Source organism: Salmo salar, chromosome ssa10 (genome assembly GCF_905237065.1).
Source record: "Salmo salar chromosome ssa10, Ssal_v3.1, whole genome shotgun sequence".
Classification (NCBI taxonomy): domain Eukaryota; kingdom Metazoa; phylum Chordata; class Actinopteri; order Salmoniformes; family Salmonidae; genus Salmo; species Salmo salar.
In genome coordinates, this window is record NC_059451.1 from 91,726,024 (window position 1) to 91,746,977 (window position 20,954).

The following is a 20,954-nucleotide window of genomic DNA, read 5'->3' on the forward strand; positions in this document are numbered from 1 at the left end:
CCAGCAGCCTTGGCACTTCTGCCACCTTCTTTCTTTTCTGGATCCATTTATTGTGCCTAGGGCAAAAAGTGGCAATTTTACAGCCAGACCCTCTACTACGTCATCCACAAGTGTTGTCGCCACCGGTGCATCAATACCCTCAATGTCACCTACAAGTGCGACCATCGCCTCCACCGGTGCAGCGAGACCCTCTACAATGTCTACATTATCCACGAGTATGACCACCACCGGTGCAGCCATGGAAGACGATGAAATGGAGGAAGCACCTCTGGATCTAGGGCCACCTGAGATTATTATGAACCTCACAGAAGTGACCACTGAGGACCTCGTTGAACAGGATGTGGCCGAGGAGACAAACAGAGAGAGAAACGAAGAGGAACCACGTCACACCAGGCGTCATCGGAGGTACCAGCCCCCAGATCCACTCAACTCATTTCAGCAGAGGCTCCTCCAAGCCGTCGAGAGGGATGCAGCCCAACCTGATGCTCACAGGAAGGAGGATGAAGAGACCCTCTTTGCCTTGAACCTGGTGCCAAAACTGAAGAGGCTGCCTCAGCAAAGAAAAGCAGCAGTCAAGGTTAAAATGTATCAGCTGCTTTTCGAAGCCGAGTTCAAGGGTACGTTTTTTTCTTCTCCACATCACAGGTAGTGTCATAAGTGTTGCAACAGTGAAGTAAAGTAGGTAATTTTTACAGTATAGTCATGTAGGTTAATTGGTATTTCAGATCAAAGTATTAATATGAGGCAAATGTATAGCTGTTGTTTCTGGGTTAGAAAATATCCTAAAACAAGTTTGCTGTCTAAATATTTGCCTGTCACATTCATCTTTTGATCTGAAATACAAATTCCATGAGTAAACAGCAAGTATTACCAACTTTACCACACTGTTCCTATATTTATGCCTCTAACTACACAAGCAGTATTTAGTTAACATAAATCTCACCTTTTATGGTGTCATATCATGTTAAGCTTGTATATGTTGTTTTTCTCTTCCCTTTCAGAAATGGAATCAATTTAGCCGATCAGCTCACAGGAAGGACAGGAAGAGGAGATGTCTGGTTGTTGTTTTGACCTCCCTCATTGTACCTTTCTTTTCACACACGTCAGTTCCGTTTAAATTCAGTCAATTCATAAAGTAATTTGTTTATAAAGTCTTAGGATAGCATTCATTATTAGTGTTACATAGATTTCTGAATTGACAGAATTGAAACTCATACACCAGAGAATTCAGATGCTCTTGTTGGTCTCTTACAAGAATAAAGGTCAATATATTTCTTTCATTTAAAACCACTTGAAAACCAGGGTGTTGAAACTGTTTGTGAAGATATGTTCCATCGACTGGTCCATGACGTCCAGGGGCCATTTGTTTGTTTAGCTGTGTTATGGCTACACATTATTTTATTTTTTTCAGAGACAGACACACCTCTTCTCCACTCCTCTCTGTCCCTCAGATCTCCAGTGCCCTGCCCTCTCTCTCTTTATGGCCATGTCTGAAGTTCCCCTACTACGTCTAGGCTTTATGAGTAGTCCCTGTATCGGTCTGCAGTTGTGCCAAAATAACATGCTCTTGTTGTTCTCTTACAGATTACACATTCATTTTTAAAAACATTTTTTTTATACGCACACACCTCTTTCAATAGTTTTTTTTTGTTTTTTACAACACACATACCTGTCATGTTCTTTCCTGTACTTGAATACTTATTAAATTATGTTTTCATAGTCAGTTGTTTCAGTTGTTTATTAATATCTAATTTAGACTTAATCTGCTTGTTTCTTCCCTACACCTTTGCAGATCTAAGACAAGATGAAAGTAAAAACACATTCTCTTCCTAATTCGTTTTTTTCCCACCTGTATTTTGTCAGGCCAGTGAACATGGTGGTAAACTGTACTATTTGTATGGACCATAGGTTACCCTTTCCCTTTGTTATCATACTAACTGTATGTCGTATAACCTTAATTAGTGCTCCTGCTCACCTGATGTACCATGCCAGGTGTGTATAATACTGACGTTAATGGGAGAGGGAAGGGGTTAAGGTGTGGTCTTTACTCCCAAATTTTACTTAAATATAACTTCCAAATGAAGAGAGACGATACATAAAGTAATCTGGGGAAAAAATGCAACTTTATGGACAACGGTGGATGGTTCTTAAAATAAACTTTGTGTTGGGGGCTCTTAAAAGAGCAGTTTCACTCCACGGCATATTGCCACGGAACTTCACCTGCTGGCGATGAGAAGTAGGTGGTCAACTTCTCCCTCACCTGGAGTGCCTGTCTAGGGGCGTTGTTGGCACCTGCCCTGGTGACATCAGGTAGGTGACCATTTGGCGTGCCCATCTCCATCCGGAGCGGCTCCTGGAATGACCGCCGCAGGTAGTTATAGAGAACACATGGCCTTCACGCAGGCATCAACATTTGAGGGGCTGAGACCAAGCACTCTCCAATACATTCTCCACCGGGCTGCCGAATCCCAAAGGCGCATTCAACAACTAACCTTGCCCTGGACAATCGTTTGTTAAAGATCCTTACAGGCTTTAGTAATGGCAGCTGGCGTCCAGCGTAGGGCCTCATGAGGTTGGGTCTTAAAGGGAAGGCCTCGTCAACGACAAAGACGTGGGGAACAGGTCCCAGGTCTTCAGCTCCAGGGAGTGATGCAGGTGGTGGAATCTCCAGGGTGCCATCCTGAAGTGCCTGGCCGAAGGCAGAGTCCCGGAGGGTCCCGCCATCACTTCTCTTGCCATAAGCACCAACATTGACAACACAGAAATAGTAGATGGCATCTACAACAGCCAAGAGTACAACTTAATATGTAACCTTGTTGTTGAATTGCGAACCTGAGCACGGTGGAGCCTGGATTACAACATGTTTCCCGTCAATGGAGCCAAGACAGTTGGGGAAATTCCACCTCTCCAGGAACTCAGCAGCAATGGCCCTCCAGTCATCCTCCTTGGGGACAGGCATGTATTCACCAACCAGACAGTCCCAAATGGCTTGTGCCACTGAGGGGACAATGCCACTGTGGACCGTCCAACTCGGAAGCTGAATCCAATGGTCCTGTAGGAGTCCCCTGTCGCCAAGAATCTAGAATATAATTCCAATTAATTATCAATATTGTGTGTAACTTGAATTCCACCCAGATATTCTATCTACTCTACCTCAATACTGTTTATTATGCTCTACTAATTATATTGTAATATTCATCAACCATCATTAACAATGCCTTGACTATGACTATATCTATGACTTTATCATTAAACTGAAACCCAGGCTAACTCTACTCTTAGTACCATTCTTTCTATCTACTTAAAAGGGTTCTCCGGCTGTCCCCATAGGAGATCCCTTTTTGGTTCCAGGTAGTACCCCTTTTGGTTCCAAGTAGAACCCTATTGGGTTCCATGTATAACATTTTCCCCAAAGGGTTATACCTGGAACCAAAAATGGTTATCCTATGGGGAAAGCAGGACACTTTTGGAACCTTTTTCTCTAAGAGTGTATGCGAGTCCAATAAGTATGTAATGAATGACTAACTGTCTTGAACAATGGGTCCTGGAGAAGACTAGCCTACCTTCATCAGCTTTCTTTTCATTTGGTAACATTGCATAATTAAAAAAGGATTATAAACCAACTTTGGGAAAAGTTATAGTCCTAATGAACATTCTGTAAAAGTACATCTGATATCAAATAAGGACTATTAACTAGAGAGCCCTTTAGCTAGCTAGGTTGCACATAAAAACAATGTATCAATCAATTATGGTATTAAAGGCTTTAAAAATGTACTAGAATGTAGCTTACCGGAGACAAATCGCCAGGCGTTCAACTGGGCTGATGGACTCCCGGTAGTTGGGATCCATCCGGGCGATCCTGGCTCCAACCATCTGGAGCAGGTGATCGAACTGGCTTCGGTCCAGACGAAAGTAACTTCGGAATTCCTCTCAAAACATTCAAAGCTCTTGAATGAGACGGTGGAACTCCCGTCTGCTTTCTGGACTTTAACTATCTCTGCACCCACACAGACCTGCGCTTTCGGCGGGGCTGATTCCGGCCCAATAGCGCGATCAAGACCAATGTTGGTCTCATTGTTGAAAGAGCCTACGCTGCTATCTTGACTATTTATTATTGCATTTCACTCCAAAACTGCATTTGAGGGAAATTATATTATAGGCTCTCACAATTAATTTGTGGATGTCATCGAATAAATAATATACTTGGCAAATAAATGAATAAAAAATGTAAAGAAATTCTCCAGTCAAACGGTTTTTATTATGTAATCCCACTTTTTTTTTACTGGATATGTGTGCAACACAAATTCAACATTCACATTTTGCTACTTTCTGTCAAGTCCACGCATAAAATTTGATGCATAGGTTCAATAAATCGAACATATGCACCACACAGAACGCACTGCAACTGCCTCTGCAACGCAATGCTGCAAGGCAAACGCAGCGTTCCATTGGAAATGAATGTACTTCTGGTGTATCGAAACGCAATAACTCAGTCGGTGTGTTCGAAGCGTTATGAAATGCTTGTAATTACACTTCAGTATTCCATAGTAACATCTGACAAAAATATCTAAAGACACTGATGCAGAAAACTTTGTGGAAATTAATATTTGTGTCATTCTCAAAACTTTTGGCCACGACTGTACACTTGTTTAACAAGCAGCGACTCATTTTCACCTAATTCTCTCATTCTGATTAACCACATACTATAGAGGGAAAACATGAGTTCACAGATAGTAGTTAGTTCGTTAGCTAGTTAACATTTCACAGATTGCCAGGGTCCAGTAAGCAACTAACACATAATATATCTTGAGGAACGGCAAGGAGTCGTATAACGTTACCAGTTAATACTATAGCAAATTGGTTCGGTTACCAACGTTAGCTCATCTGATGTTGAATCGTTAGCTTGCTAATGTTAGCTGTCTGACTTTATTAGCCAGCTAATTTTCACATCATAGCCTCAATTATTTGTTCAGTTAAGTTGGCTAATGTTGGTCAACATTTCTCTGGCTAGCTAACAGATAGGTATCTTGCTAGCTAGATCGAATTAACAATGCTAACAATACTTGTTCAACCACACTTTCTCCCTCACCTCAAACTTTCCAAATGCCAGTTGTTTTTCGGTTACAGCTCATGAAGTATGCTTCATCACCTTCTCACCCCCGTCTCCATGGTCAGGCTTCTCACCTACCTCTTCACTATCGTTTAGGGGACGCGCTGCTGTAAGTTAACTGGCAAACTTATGGATACAAACTGTCTTTCCAGCACGCACGGGCGCTGATGCTGTAAGTAGCACATTGGTTGTCTCTTCTCTCTTTAGCCATGTGCTGCATTCTGTTGTTATGTGAACGATTGGCAGAGCCTTGGATACAGCCAGTATTGCTCCAAATGCGCATCACTCATTCGCATACAACCAGTAGTCATCCAAAGCCCCTCCCCCAAACTTTTCTAATCGGATCTACACGAATCATGTCGGTCACCTATTTTGGATTCAAAACTGCGAATTTCCCCTGAAAGGTGACTAGTTTGCCTCCCTGATTACCATTATGGGGTATTGTGTGTAGATCGATGAGAAGAAAAATCTATTTCATCCATTTTGAATTCAGGCTGTAACAATAAAATGTGGAATAAGTCAAGGGGTATGAATACTTTCTGAAGGCACTATATAGCTTGCTGAACAACATAAAGACAATTGCATTCACACCATCAGTCCTCAAGTCATACATCCATTAGAAAGAAATGTAAAACATAATCATAGACTAAAATGCAACAGATGAATGTACACATGTACAGCAGAAACTTACCTTGCTTCCTTTGTAGAAGTAGAATGACTGAAATCCTCTGGACTTGGGGAAGGGGAGATTAAATCTAGGTCTCCATCTAGCTCGGACTTGTCATCAAGGTCTATGACATCTGTCTCATTCCATTTACTTTGATGATCTGTGGAAACATTTTAGGAGATGAGTTGATGTCTTTTCAATGCTGATATAATTATTTATCAACACCCTGCCAAGATGTTCATCCTTAAAGGAAAACTCCACCCCAAAACTATCTTTTGGTATCTGTTTCATTCGTCCATTGTTAATATGGTCCCAAAATATTTCGCATGTCAGCAATCAAGTTTTCAAGATACAGCCGATATGACGCAGAACGCAGCACCATATGATGCAAAATGCATCATACCAGCTGTATTTCTGTATGTTGAAAGCTATACAGCTTGAAAACGTGATTGCTGATATGCAAAACATTGTGGGACTAAATCAACAATTCACTCATGAAACAGTTTTGGGCTGGAGTTTTCCTTTAAGTAGGTGACCTCCAGCTTACAATAAATGTGAAAAGGGAAAATACTTGGACCTGAGACACTGATAATTGGACCTGAGCAAGGCTATATTTTAAGAGTATTACTCACCTGTCTTTTCAATTGGACCGGGTGCAGTGATGCTCTCATCTTCACTGTCACTCAGCACAGACTTGGCTTGAGAAGCAGAAGGTCGTCTTCTAACCATTTTAATGGGAGAATCCTCCACCTCCCAGTGCTTCCACTCTGCTGGATCCTGGATGGGATTGTTTCTTGGAGCAGAACTGGCAGACTCCGAAGCATCTTGTGAGTCCTCCATTGTGAGAGTACATTGTTCTGTCCCATCAAGACTACACTTATTTCTATGACGGCTGTTGGTCTTTGTGTTCAGCGCTTGTAGAGGGACATCTTTGTCTGATCTGTGTGTGTTAGTATCCAATTGTTCAACACTGGAAACAGGTGTCACCTTGGCACTCCTACCTGAGATCCCTGGGCTTGGTAAAGTACTTTTGCCCTTGACAGGGGTTTCAAAGTCATCAAAATCATCCCATCCATCCAGGGAAATACCAAAAGAGCTATCAAGTCCTGTAGGTTTGCTGCCATTGCTACCTGTGATCAAGCTATCAGATTTGGTCAAAGCAGGGGAGATCTTTGCAGCAGACACAGCTGGGATGGGTTTCCTCACTGAAAAGGGGTTTAATAAAGGACTGATGGCTTCATACTTGCTTTTGGGATTGACTGAGGAGAAGTTGATTTTGGCGAGAGGTCTTTCAGGCTTGGTTGAAAACGTCAAAGGAGGTTTAATTACTGCATTATCATGAGGAACATTGACACTCCTGTTTGTTAAACCATTTGAGCTGTTTACCTTAGTGGGAACTTCCACCTTGGTGATACCTGATGTGGACTTCTTTTTGAAACAAAATGTCCTGCAAAGAAAAGTCATTATAGCTAACCTTTTACACGGAAAACTTGTAGCTCCAATGTCCTCAAAATTCTTACATTTTAGTAATTTAACAGACGCTTTTATCCAGAAAAATCCTTATCTGGAAAGCTACCTACTTTAGTCAGTATATTGTGCATAGATCTCTGCTGGCTACTGACTTCTAGCTAGCTCTGGTCCATGTGCATGCGTTGGATACGTATTAGAATGATTTTGGTGTATATTTTAGGCAGCAGCTACTCTTCCTGGGGTCCAATCACAATTATGCAGATACATAAAATAAAACAGTACATAACACATTATTACACACTAATCTACCATAACATATCAACAATACAAAATCAATACAACAATAAAGGAAAAATCCACACCAAACCTCTCATTCCTTTAATTTACAGTGTTAAATAACATTAATATGTGAGAACAATATTTATTGTGAACAAATGTTCAATTTTGGTAGGTGGGTAGCAACATTGAAAATCGTTGTGGAAATATGTTGCAGCGCAAGTCGACTACAAAATCCACAATGCAATGCGCTGGCTGGCAAGCTAGCAAGCAAAAGTAGCTACACAAAATAATACCAAAGACAATATCAGCATGTAAAGTTAGCTGTAAAAATCGCATAAACAAACTGCACTATCAATTTAGGAGTCTACAATCTCACCATGTTCAACCTGCAGATCAATGTGCCTCACAGAGTGGAGTCTGACATTCTCAACGGCAGATATACTTTGAGGAGATGCCACGTCAAAGGCCACGCGGTGCATTCTGGGCAATTCTGGGACAAGGAGAGCTCTCCTTCAAGGAGTAAACGGGGGTCTATTGGGCGCCACCTCAAAAATCCAACAGTAGCACCAATTTTGTCAACAAGTACAAAATTACAAATCTTTTCAGAGATGTGAGATAACTTGCTATCTGTAATATAGTATAGCTTTGGAATCGTGAGATTATGTACTTTCGAGAAAAATAGGCACTTTTCTTGACATATACACAGATTTTTTTTTTGGAGGCAAGTAACACTGAAACGTGCATGAGAGCATCAGCTGTTCCAGACGACTGTGTGATCACGCTCTCCGTAGCCGATGTGAGTAAGACCTTTAAACAGGTCAACAGTCACAAGGTCGCAGGGCCAGACGGATTACCAGGACGTGTATTCCTACATGCGCTGACCAACAGATCCACAGATAATGCAATCTCTATTGCACTCCACACTGCTCTTTCCCACCTGGACAAAAGGAACACCTGTGTGACAATGCTATTCATTGACTACAGCTCAGCGTTCAACACCATAGTGCCCTCAAAGCTCATCACTAAGCTAAGGACCCTGGGACTAAACACCTCCCTCTGCAACTGGATCCTGGACTTCCTGACAAGCCACCCCCAGGTGGTGAGGGTAGGTAACACATCCGCCACGCTGATCCTCAACACAGGGGCCCCTCAGGGGTGCGTGCTCAGTCCCCTTCTGTACTCCCTGTTCACTCATGACTGCAAGGCCAGGCACGACTCCAGGCATGACTCCAACACCATCATTAAGTTTGCCGATGACACAACATCACCGACAACGATGAGACAGCCTATAGGGAGGAGGTCAGAGACCTGGCCGTGTGGTGCCAGGACAACAGGACAACAACCTCTCCCTCAACGTGATCAAGACAAAGGATATGACTGTGGACTACAGGAAAAGGAGGACCGAGCACACCCCCATTCTCATCAACGGGGCTGTAGTAGAGCAGGTTGAGGGCTTCAAGTTCCTTGGAGTCTACATCATCAACAAATGATCATTGTCCAAACACACCCGACAGTCGTGAAGAGGCCATGACAAAGCCTATTCCCTCTCAGGATAATGAAAATATTTTTGGCATGTGTCCTCAGATCCTCAAAAAGATCTACAGCTGCACCGTCGAGAGCATTCTGACTGATTGCATCACTGCCTGGTATGGCAAATGCTCGGCCTCCGATCGCAAGGCACTCCAGAGGGTAGTGCATAGGGCCCAGTACATCACTGGAGCCAAGCTTCCTGCCACCCAGGACATCTATACCAGGTGGTGTTAGATGAAGGCCCTAAAGATTGTCAAAAACTCCAGCCACCCTAGTCAGACACTGTTCTCTCTGCTACTGCACGGCAAGCGATACCGGAGCGCCAAGTCTAGGTCCAAAAGGCTTCCTAAAAGCTTCTACCCCCAAGCCATAAGACTCCTGAATAGCTAATCAAATGGCTACCCAGACTATTTGCATTGCCTGACGATTAGCTAAGCAACCACGTGACGCAGCATGACAACCTGAATGCGATTGGTTGACAGTCTGCTGGGTGGAGAGTTGTTCCTTCATTCATTGGATTCTCCGTTCTATAATATCTCTGGAAACGGCACCATGTAATGCACCCTGGACTAAAGAGGCAGACAAATAGGAAAAATGTGCTAGACCCTATGTTAAATTAAATTTATTGAGGTAGAAATATCACAAAAATATGATCAATGGCTCACTTGAGAGAAGACATCCTTCCGAGTTATGACATCGGCCAGTATTGAAATCTGACATGTATGATAGATGTTTTCGCAATCTAAAAGTTGTATTCCTATTAACTTCCAGTGTAGTGAGAGCGACTATCACAGCGCTATGTCACACTGGCTGGATTTCTGCCTGCTTTAACGCCAATAACTCAGATACACATGAACATGAAATGACCAAGGGAATCGATAGAACATCACTTAGTGTAATTTGCCCATGTCCCTCTTTGTGGCACTTGACATATGACTGGACAGTAGTCCAGGTGAGACAAAACTAGGGCTTGTAGTACTTGTTTTGTTGATAGAAATTTCAAGAAAGCAGCGCCTGATTATAGATAGAGCTCTCCCTGTCTTAGCTACCGTTGCATCAATAGGGTTTGACCACGACAGTTTACCATCCAGGGTTACACCAAGCAGTTTAGTCTCCTCAACTTGCTCCATTTCCACATTATTCATTACAAGATTTAGTTGAGGTTTAGGTAAATGACTTGTCCCAAATAAAATGCTCTTAGTTAGAACGTTAGAACCGACGCATGCGCATGGACAAGAGTTAATTTGACCGTACAAAATAGTTATAGTATTTTGGAACTATTTCCGCTTTCACGTACTGGTCGGAACTAGGAAACTCGTTAATGTCCTCATATACAGCTAGTTAACTTTACTGTAGCTTCTCGAAAATGTACGAGTTTCCTGGTTGCGACGAGCACGTGAACTCAGCATATAACGACAGCTTGCGCATAAATAGGATAGTCCATTAGTATTATAACATACATACATATTTTTTGTGAGTAACGTATGAAGCCGGTTACAGAACCAAATCGGTCCAACAGAGCGTTGAAGAAGGCCGCCCGGTTCTCCCAGGACCAGAACTAACAGCTAGCTAACGTCATACAACTCCAGCTGGACAATCAAGATACTTACCCTGGTTTAGGCTTAGACAACGACAGTTTTCTCTGAGCAGCATTGCTATGTCTCTCGAGTTGTTCCTTCAAATTATTTTGAGGAAGACTGGACATCATCAGCTAGGCTAGCATCTCAACATTAGCATTCATAATAACTGGCTAGTCTTGTTATTTCGCGAGACACCACTTGTGCAGTCTGTGGCTGTATTATTGTCGTGGTCTATAAAATAACAAGTTGTTTACCTAACTATAGCTAATTTACAAAAATAAATAAATTCAGCAACCAAAGGCAAAGAGGCTGTCTGTTAACGTGTTTTAGCGCCGTTTTGACGAAATGCTTTCCATTGGCTCAGAAACTAATTTCCTATTACGGGTCTGGTCATCATGGGAAATGTAGTCAAAGATAGAAAATCTACATGCAGAAAGGAATATACAGTATTTAAGCAATAAGGCCCGAGGGTGTGTGGTATATGGCCAATACAGACAGAAGAGGCCTGGCCACCACTCAGACCCTGGTTCCTCTCTAGGTTTCTTCCTAGGTTCTGGCCTTTCTAGGGAGTTTTTACTAGCCACCGTGCTTCTAATCTGCATTGCTTGTAGTTTGTGGTTTTAGGCTGGGTCTCTGTATAGCACATTGTGACATCGGCTGATGTAAAAAGGGCTTTATAAATACATTTGATTTATTGTTCTTAAGCATGACGCAATGCGGAGTCCCTGGTTACAGCCCCTTAGCCATAGTATTTTGGCCATATACCACAAACCCCCAAAGTGCCTTACTGCTATTATAACCTAATTAACGACGTAATTAGAACAGTAAACAAGTAGTTTTGCATCATACGCATATATTTAAGCAGTGCTTGACTTGGGCAGGTCACCGAAGCTGAGTACCGGCACCTTGCATTTTCTAATGCTTCAACTCCTGTTCCTCTTATAGAATGTTAGCTCATGTATTGTGGGGCTCCTGCACCTAAATGTAAACAGTACCATTACCCAAAATCAGCATCAGCACTTATTTCAGTTCAAGCACTGGCAATAAGGCCTGAGGGGGTGTGGTATATTGACAATATACCACAGCTAAGGGCTGTTCCCTTGCACGACACAATGCGGAGTGCCTGCATACAGCCCTCAGCTGTGGTATATTGGCCATATACCACAAACCCCAGAGGTGCCTTATTGCTATTACAAACTGGTTAGCAATGTACAAATAAATGTTTTGGCATACCCGTAGTATATGGTCTGATATACCATGGCTATTAGCCAATCAGCATCCAGAAGCCAAACTACCCGGTTCATAAAAAAAAAACTCTGGACTATATAAACGGCATCATCACAGTCTTATCTGAATTCAAAATGTGTCGCTCATCAAATTGTGACAGAGAAATCAAGAAACTTTATTCACAAACATAAAATCAGTTTTAAAAAACAATTTCACATTATTAAAATCATAATCTTCATGTCAGCACAATAATCGAATCAATCAAATCCTGATTAAAAACAGATGTGCAGTGGGGAGTGTTTCTCCCAGTATATAATCAGACTCCCTGAGGTGGTGAGCAAACATAAAAATCAAACCATATCATTGATTTAAAATTTGAACTGATAATGAAATCTTTGTCTCCGTGTCCCTTTTTTCAGTACAGAATTCAACGTTCACAGCACAGGAAGGGGATAAGATGAGCAGGCAGCCAGTCCACACATGTTTTTCCCACGCTCAATGAAGAAATAGCTGTGAAAACAGCACAACATACTGTATCATAACACTGTTCTGTTACATAACATTGGGCCCATACTGTTCACAATGTTATTCTACTTTTGTCATTGAAGTCTTACCCTTTCATTCCCCAGCTGCTTCCCCAGGAGTTCTTCACTATCCAGTAGGGTGTGCCCTTCTCCTCACCATACCCCACAGCCAGCACTGCATGATTCACTGTGTCTGTGGTGTTGTGACACTCCTTGCTACAATAAGAGAAGTGAATATGCAGAATGCAAGGCCATGATTCCTATTTTATAGAAAGAAGAAGTCATGCAAAATCTACATATCTATTTGTATTGCTTTCTGATGCTGGCAGTATGGTAGGTAGGCTACAGCTGTGAGTCCTGTTTTTGACTGTGCTTATTGGAAAATATGCAACATAGCTCTTAAGGCACAGATATGATCCTTATTCTAGGTTTAACAAAATAGCAGAGACTCATTCTCACCTGGTGTACACACCACCATCATAATGCATGAAGTCAGAGGTCACCTCATAGGCAAGACTGACAGGGTTGAATCTGGCCACTGCATCCACCATACCCATTTCATCATACTGCAATGTAATAAATACACAATTAGCTGACTGCCTGGGTAGTCAATGCACCAAATAATCCAGAGTAATTTGCATTTACTTACCTTTGTTATGTTGACCACATCCTTAACAAATGCAGCAGCCAAATCAGTCTTGAACTTGCAAGTGTCATCCTTCAAAATGATTCCAACATGAATGATGTTAATATATTGTCACCATTTGAAGTGCTAGTACTGTAGTTATAAAGATGGAATTGTTGTTTACATACATGTGCAGTGTATGGATAGTCATCCTCTGTCATGATTCCCTTGTTAAACTTGATGTACTCAAATGCTTGACTGGGGAGCCCGCTAAAAGATTTTTTTCAGAGCCTCAGTAAGAATCTAAGTGTCCAGTAAGACCAAGAAATTGTGTGAATATATATATATTACAAAGAAATGTGTTTTCCAGTGGTGACACTCACCCATTACAGCCGTGGTTGTTGAAGGCCTGAGCACAGTCCACTAGTTGCTGCTCTGACTGAACAATATAAAGGCAGGAGCAGTTGGATAAAATATACTTTTCATTATTCAAGATCAGAAATAGTACAAGAATTTCAATTAATTCCAAAATGTATTGTGACTACTAGCCTTAAACACAATTGTAAAAATGGTATTGAATTGCCTCAGCAAAAGGAGGCCAACTTTCCTTCCCACGTCATTTTTTAGAATAGAGAAGTAGATAAGTATCTCACCAGTTGTAGGAGTTTCCCTGTTGCGATTGCTGTGACTGACTCCAAACAGCCTGTAGTGGAAAAGGTCCAGCAGCTACCACAGGACCCCTCAACACCACAAATCAACATCTACCTTCAGCACATACAGTCTTCCACATAAGCATCTTTACCTTGCCAGATAATGCATGATTTATATCATTAGAAAGTGCATCCTATACTGTATGTGTTAGGATACCTGATTCTTCACAGCTGTGACATAGTTCCCCTTCTTTCTCCAGTCGACCGACTCTGGATATGGTCCATTGCTGCTCACATGACTCCCTTTAGTGGCAGAACAGTTCTAAGAATGACAGAAAGAAAGATTAAAATGTGTTTTTCAAGTAAAAACATCAAGAGAAGTATACATAACAGGAACATAAATACCTGGGGCTCAGTCAAGAGGAAGGATTTTCTGAATTCAGCAAATGTCAGGTCAGAGAACTGATTCAGTCCCACTAGGTAAAAAGGTAAAATGTCAGAAGACAGAATTAATATGCCACACAGGAGGTTGGTGGCACCTTAATTGGGGAGAATGGGCTCGTGGTAACGGCGTCCATGTGTTTTATACCATTCCGTTCTAGCTATTATTATGAGCTGTCCTACCCTCAGCAGCCTCCACTGATCATACTCAAAGGATGTGGACACTTCTAACATCTGGAAAAAACCAAGCATCATGCAGTTATTCATACTTGTGAACTTGTGGTTTCCTTCATTGTGATAGTCAATCCTCCTCTTGTTCTCAATGAAGATCTGAAGTCTGTGGTAGTACTCCTCCATGTCATACACCTTGTTGTACTGCATGGATGACACAGTAACATCTCAAAATTCAGGTCATTGTGATTTTACTTTTTTTTTATGTAGATACAGTGCATTTCAATATGCATTAGATATTTTGTATTTAACCTTTATTTAACTAGGCAACTCAGTTAAGAACAAATTCTTATTTACAATGATAAGACACTATCCTATCTGTCTAGTTGCCTAGTTTATCAGTAATTCCATACACACTATTGCAGTTTAAAATAAAATGTATTCTATCTATAGGGCTTAGTATGATGAGAATATTCTACAATATTTATTATTTTCAAATAATACTTTTTGCACACAGATATGAAGAGAAAACAACTTCCTTGTATTGTAGGAAAGTACCTGGTTTCGTGCCAAATCGAACTTACCTGTGACATCCATAACTTAAAGTGATATTCGCCTGTAAAGAAAACAGACAAGGGACATTTGATTTGAGATTGTAAAGATCAATAGGCTAAAAGCCATTCTTCTGTCAGTCGTTCTGATCACAAATGTGATGTTGATAAATCAATCGACATTATTCATTTGAAAGCGCTAATTAGGTATAATTTCGATTCAACATAGTCTAAAACAGATTCAATTGCAACTCACCCTCCTCGGAAAACGGATATAAAGAACTAACAGAGTATACGGCAAATATCAACAAAACTAAGATCTTCATACTTCAAAGTTTTGTAAAGCTGTTGTCTTCCTGCAACAAACAGTGAGCGCAGTGAATGAACTAACCGAAAGTCACGAGGTTTGATCACTTCCGGACATCCCCGTGACAGTGCAAAAGGTGACGAAGAATACGCTGAACTTTTATTATATATAAATTCAAGTAAAGTTGCTGCAGTGTGTGTGTGTGTGTGTGTGTGTGTGTGTGTGATAGAGGTAGCAGAGAGAGAAATATCATTGTTTTCTCCACAAACACACTTGAGACAACAATGCCCCTGAGATAGAATAGATTTATTAGCAAGAGGTAATCAGGAAACATACATATTTTTTATATTTTTATAAAACTGGAAATATTTCTCAAGCCGTGGAAATAAACATAAGGGTTGAAAGATAATTCTCATACCACTGGGTATTGCTAACAGCAAAACGTTTGTTAATATTTCATTTATAAGAGTATGTGCACGTATAAGTGTATACAGTATATATAAGTATATATATTGTTTTAATGTTGTCCGATACAGTGTTGCATGCCTGCCACGTGAGCTTTAAATGTTTCTAGACTGTACATGGTAAAAAATACATACAAATATTCACAGAATAAGCACTACATTACTATATTCCTGCTAAGAGAATGATTATAGACAGGATTACAGTATATGCAAAACACTTTGAAGTTGTCTTCTACCTCTAAGTCATGGTTTCAAAATCACAATTGTTGTAGCATTTTGTGTTAAAGCTTGGGATACAATGCTTTTCAGAGGTGTACTTGACACTGTTCCACATTAAGAAATATGCAGGGCTGCATATACAAACTGTACAGAATACATTTCAGCAAGGTGAATTAACAACAAAGTACAAAATACTTCCCTGTGTTTATGTATCCCCTTCCCTTATACTAATACTACAAAAATACCTTTTGAATGCTGCAGGCGGAGTAACTCATTCACTTACTTTTATCATACTCTTAACAATGCATTTAACAGAGTGATATACGGTCACGTTCCACAATCACTGGAACAGCAAAAGGACATAGATTGTCTTTGAATTATACAGTATAATAGCGGAACAACCTTGCACTGTACACAAATATCACAAAGCCTAAAAATACCACAATTTCAAGGGTTTTGCTTTATTTTTCTTTAAAATGTGTGCTCCGTTTAGATTAAATTGAAAGCAAACGAACATGTGGTTTAAAAAAGGGAAACGGCTACATATCATTATACAATGGCATGCTCCAAGAATAGCAGCAAAATGGTTAACATATTCCTCCCCAAACTCCCCACTGGGCACATACTGCTTGAATCCACGTTGTTTCCATTTAATTTCAATGAAATTCTGTTGAACCAGTGTGGAATAGACATTGAATTGACGACTGTGCCCAGTGAGTCATAGTGAAACAAGATGTCACCACCAACTAATCATTGTCAAAATGGAAGTACACTTGTATTGGAGATATAACGCACACTGGCTTATTACTGTCCCTTCAAATTACATGGATTAATAGAGCTTATTCTGCAAAACAAAATTGAATTCATGGCTCCTTGACTTGAATTACTTTTGAAAACATATAGCATGAAGTTTGATTTTAACTGCCTGTTACAATGAAACATGCAACAGTAATGAAATAAAGCTACAAATATTGTTAATCATCTTCTAGGTTACAGTAGGTTGTATTCACACAGGACTTAAAATTGTTTTCAAAACAAACCAGACTTTGCTGGTTCTTAGATTAAAGCTTGTGGTGTGAACATGCCCTTATGAGTTATTTATTTTCAGAGCAGATCCAGTACTGTGCTGCAAATCAGTAACTTCTAAGAGCATGTGTTTCTTGTATCAGGCAAGTGTATTATCTTGTTATGTAAGAATCATTCATGATGACAAGACAAAGCTCTGTGGTGCTAGTGGCTTTCACATCTTGGTCACAACTGTGACAGGATGACTCAAATGTTGATAGATACAACAAGCGGAAGCAAATAAACAAAGCAGAGCTGAGGCGGTATTGATAGAACAATTCAAGGAACACTCATTGGTTTAGCCACATCAATTTGGGGTAAGAAAATGTCAATGTTTTACCTGGTTTGATTTTTACAATGCTACATCAGTTGCAGATAAACACATTTCTATTTGAGTAAAGAGAACAATCTTTCCTATGTACAATATGATCCTGGCAGCATGTGTGCTTACAGGAAGTGCAAAGTCCACAGTATGAAAAGATGTCAATCAATTTAATTGGTTACAAAGGACATACCATTATACAAGATCATTGTGACTTTATTTATCACCCTAATAAGCCCAGTGAAATGGTCCTTGTTGCAGAGGAAAATGAAATATTTCAACAACGTGACGATTAAATTAACATTTGTACATAAGACTTCTAAAAACAATACACGTATCAGAACAAACATGTTAAACATGACTTAACACCAGTTATTATTTATGTCTACTGTGTATGACATAGTTCTTTAACAGAGAGTACACTTTGGGAAACTGTCATCCTCTTCAGTTGTTGACTTTTGGCTCAATTCTGAGAGAGGCTTCATACAGGCTTTCTTCATCCAGAACAGAGCTGTTGTCCAGCAAATACTGTGCTGCCTAGACCAGGACAAATATACAGTTTCAGCAGGTTAGCTACTACTACGATAATCTATACGATGTGACAAATACTGACACTCAGGATTTCCCTCATGGCCATTGCCATTTTCTTTTGTTTCTCTATATGTACAATATAAAACAAGTTAGCATGAAAGAGCTTTAAAAGTTTACCATTGGCTGATGATCAATCTTGTATGCTGTTTGCTGGAATTGTCTAATTTCTCTGATGATATGAGAAATCTGTAGAGAGAGAACAGAAGCCATGTATACAATACAAAGCCATAGAATACATTTTAATATCCCTGTAACATTACACATAGCAGAGACCGCTGACCATCCTCATCTTTGAGAAGTTGACTAATTTGTCCTCAGTGTAATTGGGTGTCCCCTCCTCAATGAAAGCCAGATCAGTGAGGTACATCCCGAGGTATGGTACACAGGGAGGGTCACAGCTAGAAGGAAAAACAGAAGAGTAGGATGTCACCAATTTGACAATACTTTGATCGATCCACTGCCTGAATGGCCAGCATCATTGTCTGATACACATTGGCTTTTGTAGTTATTAGAAGAAACACTCACTTCTTTAAAGCCTCTCTTAGGTTTTTGAACCTCCCCTCTGACGAAACCAACTTCTGCAGCTTGTCAATTACGGTTTTAGTCTGAGGGATAAAATAAAATATTGTTTAAAAGAATATTATTTTGGAAAACACCCAGGTACAGTATAATCAACATAGTTAAAGTGATGTGTAATCTGTAATAAGCAATAACGATTCATAGAGGTCTGAGGTGTCATAACAAGCTGTTTATAATAGTGTATTGAGGTCCTAGTGCAATGATAAAACGTGTAGTAATATTACTAGGACCACGCTACGAGCCCTCAGTGAGCTGGGTGTGTGTAGTGGGAAATGTGGCCACCTGCTTGGACACTTTGAGCCAGGTCTTCTTGAGCCGGAACACAGAGCTGCGGTTGAGGGAGGAGGTGATCTCCAGCACAGCGTTGTAGTTATGGAGACAGCGGCAGATGTCCGCCACAGCCACCCACTTCTCCATCACCGCCACCCGTGTGGTCACGTCGTCACAACGCAGGATCTCAGTGGCAATCAGGTTACTGATCTAAAAGAGGCAAGACAGACAAGGAATAGCCATGTTCCTAATGCATAACAACCAAAGCCACACACTGTAATAAGTGAAAATGTAGTGGTAATATGTTGGGAGATGGGTGTTGTTGGCTGCATACATCATTGAAATGCTTTGTTGTTTTCATGATATATGGTGTCCTTTCATTCTTGTCATTCTTCATCCAGCCTTGACCAAAGAACTCTCTGTAAAACAATATTGGAAGATCAAGTAGAAAAACATAATTTATTCTCATTAATACAGCATTAGTTGTTGTTTAAAAATCACTATGTCTCCCATATTGTACAGTGCATTCGGAAAGTATGCAGACCCCTTGACTTTTTGTTACGTTACAGCCTTATTCTACATTTAATTAAATAAAACATGTTCCTCATCAATCGACACACAATACCTCATAATGACAAAGCAAACCAGGTTAAGAATGTTTTGCAAACGTATTACAAATAACAAAAACAAATACCTTATTTACAAAAGTATTCAGACCCTTTGCTATGAGACTCAAAATTGAGATCCGGTGCATCCTGTTCCATTTTTTGAGATGTTTCTACAACTTGATTGGAGTCCACCTCTTGTAAATTCAATTGATTGGACATTATTTGGAAAGGCATGCATCTGTCTATATAAGGTCCCACAGTTGACAGTGCATGTCAGAGCACAAACTAAGCCATGAGTTCAAAGGAACTGCCCGTAGAGCTCCAAGACAGGATTGTGCTGAGGCACAGATCTGGGGAATGGTACCAAAAAAATTCTGCAGCATTGAAGGTCCCCAAGAACACAGTGGCCTCTATCATTCTTAAATGGAAGAAGTTTGGTACCACCAAGACTCTTCCTAGAGCTGTCCGCCAGGCCAAAAAGGAGCAACCGTGGGAGAAGGGCCTTGGTCAGGGAGGTGATCAAGAACCCGATGGTCACACTGATATAGCTCCAGAGTTCCTCTATGGAGATGGGAGAACCTTCCAGAAGGACATCAAATCTCTGCAGCACTCCACAAATCAGGCCTTTATGGTAGAATGGCCAGATGGAAGCCAGTAAAAGGCACGAGTGTTGCCAAAAAGCACCTTAAGACTCTCAGACCATGAGAAATACGATTTTTTAGTTATTTATTTTTTTACCCCTTTTTCCTCCCCAATTTTGTGGTATCCAATTGGTAGTTACAGTCTTGTCTCATCGCTGCAACTCCCGTACGGACTCGGGAGAGGCGAAGGTCGAGAGCCGTGCGTCCTCTAAAACACAACCCAACCAAGCCGCACTGCTTCTTGACACAACACTCACTTAACCCGGAAGCCAGCCGCACCAATGTGTCAGAGGAAACACCGTACACCTAGCGACCGTGTCAGCGTGCACTGTGCCCGGCCCGCCACAGGAGTCACTAGTGCACGATTGGACAAGGACATCCCTGCCGGCCAAACCCTCCCCTAACCCGGACGATGCTGGGCCAATTGTGCGCTGCCCCATGGGTCTCCCGGCTGCGACAGAGCCTGGACTCGAACCCAGAATCTCTAGTGGCACAGCTAGCACTGTGATGCAGTGCCTTAGACCACTGCGCCACTCGGGAAGCCACCAAGATTTAACTCTTTGGCCTGAATGTCAAGCGTCACATCTAGAGGAAACCTGGCACCATCCCTATGGTAAAGCATGGTGGTGGCAGCATCATGCTGTGGGGATGTTTTTCAGCGGCAGGGACTGGGAGACTGGTCAGGATCAAGGGAAAGATGAACAGAGCAAAGTACAGAGAGATCCTTGATGAAAACCTGCTCCAGAGCGCTCAGGACCTCAGACTGGGGCAAGGGTCACCTTAGAACAGGACAACGACCCTAAGCACACACAGCCAAGACAACGCTGGAGTGGTTTCAGGACAAGTCTCTGAATGTCCTTAATTGGCACAGCCAGAGCCCAGACTTGAACCTGATCGAACATCTCTGGAGAGACCTGAAAATAGCTGTGCAGCGATGCTCCCCATCCAACCTGACAGAGCTTGAGAGGATCTGCAGAGAAGAATGGGAGAAACTCCCCAAATACAGGTGTGCCAAGCTTGTAGCGTCATACCCAAGAAGACTTGAGGCAGTAATCACTACTAA

General features: G+C 41.3%; 3 protein-coding genes across 4 annotated transcripts in view; all 3 read right to left on the reverse strand.

The window, feature by feature from the left end:
- The window catches only part of blm (BLM RecQ like helicase), a 32,531-nt gene extending 21,530 nt beyond the window's left edge, over nt 1-11,001 (reverse strand). The window contains exons 1-4 of one of the 2 annotated variants that reach the window (XM_014124836.2): nt 10,667-11,001; nt 7,164-7,224; nt 6,410-7,073; nt 5,802-5,937 (exon numbers count right to left, since the gene is read on the reverse strand). In XM_014124836.2, the coding sequence (XP_013980311.1) occupies nt 5,802-5,937; nt 6,410-7,073; nt 7,164-7,224; nt 10,667-10,764 (959 nt within the window). In that variant the 5' untranslated portion in view covers nt 10,765-11,001. Of the gene's footprint in view, nt 1-5,801; nt 5,938-6,409; nt 7,225-10,666 lie in introns of both variants that reach the window. The other variant, XM_014124835.2, reaches the window with a different exon arrangement.
- Nucleotides 11,002-12,014: 1,013 nt separating this feature from the next.
- ctsh (cathepsin H) lies at nt 12,015-15,364 on the reverse strand. Its single transcript, XM_014124844.2, has 12 exons — nt 15,082-15,364; nt 14,859-14,890; nt 14,373-14,478; nt 14,068-14,138; nt 13,880-13,984; nt 13,666-13,752; nt 13,396-13,451; nt 13,201-13,282; nt 13,037-13,105; nt 12,847-12,953; nt 12,478-12,603; nt 12,015-12,373 (listed from the first exon to the last, which is right to left on the reverse strand). Exons 1-12 carry the CDS (start codon nt 15,149-15,151, stop codon nt 12,298-12,300), a joined length of 987 nt encoding a protein of 328 aa, XP_013980319.1. The 5' UTR covers nt 15,152-15,364; the 3' UTR covers nt 12,015-12,297.
- A 59-nt stretch (nt 15,365-15,423) lies between these two features.
- rasgrf1 (Ras protein specific guanine nucleotide releasing factor 1) overlaps nt 15,424-20,954 on the reverse strand; it is a 28,563-nt gene continuing 23,032 nt past the window's right edge. Inside the window, exons 22-27 of the mRNA XM_014124845.2 lie at nt 18,977-19,061; nt 18,655-18,852; nt 18,319-18,398; nt 18,074-18,191; nt 17,911-17,979; nt 15,424-17,739 (exon numbers count right to left, since the gene is read on the reverse strand). Of these exons, the coding sequence (XP_013980320.1) occupies nt 17,647-17,739; nt 17,911-17,979; nt 18,074-18,191; nt 18,319-18,398; nt 18,655-18,852; nt 18,977-19,061 (643 nt within the window). The 3' untranslated portion in view covers nt 15,424-17,646. The remainder of the gene's footprint in view (nt 17,740-17,910; nt 17,980-18,073; nt 18,192-18,318; nt 18,399-18,654; nt 18,853-18,976; nt 19,062-20,954) is intronic.

Excerpts from the sequence above, each read along its gene's own strand:
- ctsh (XM_014124844.2), bottom strand. The coding sequence starts at position 15,151 with ATGAAGATCTTAGTTTTGTTGATATTTGCCGTATACTCTGTTAGTTCT. Across the intron at positions 13,283-13,395 it reads AACAACCACGGCTGTAATGG|CGGGCTCCCCAGTCAAGCAT; the intron begins GTGAGTGTCACC and ends AAAATCTTTTAG. Across the intron at positions 12,604-12,846 it reads GATGGTGGTGTGTACACCAG|CAAGGAGTGTCACAACACCA; the intron begins GTGAGAATGAGT and ends CTCTTATTGTAG.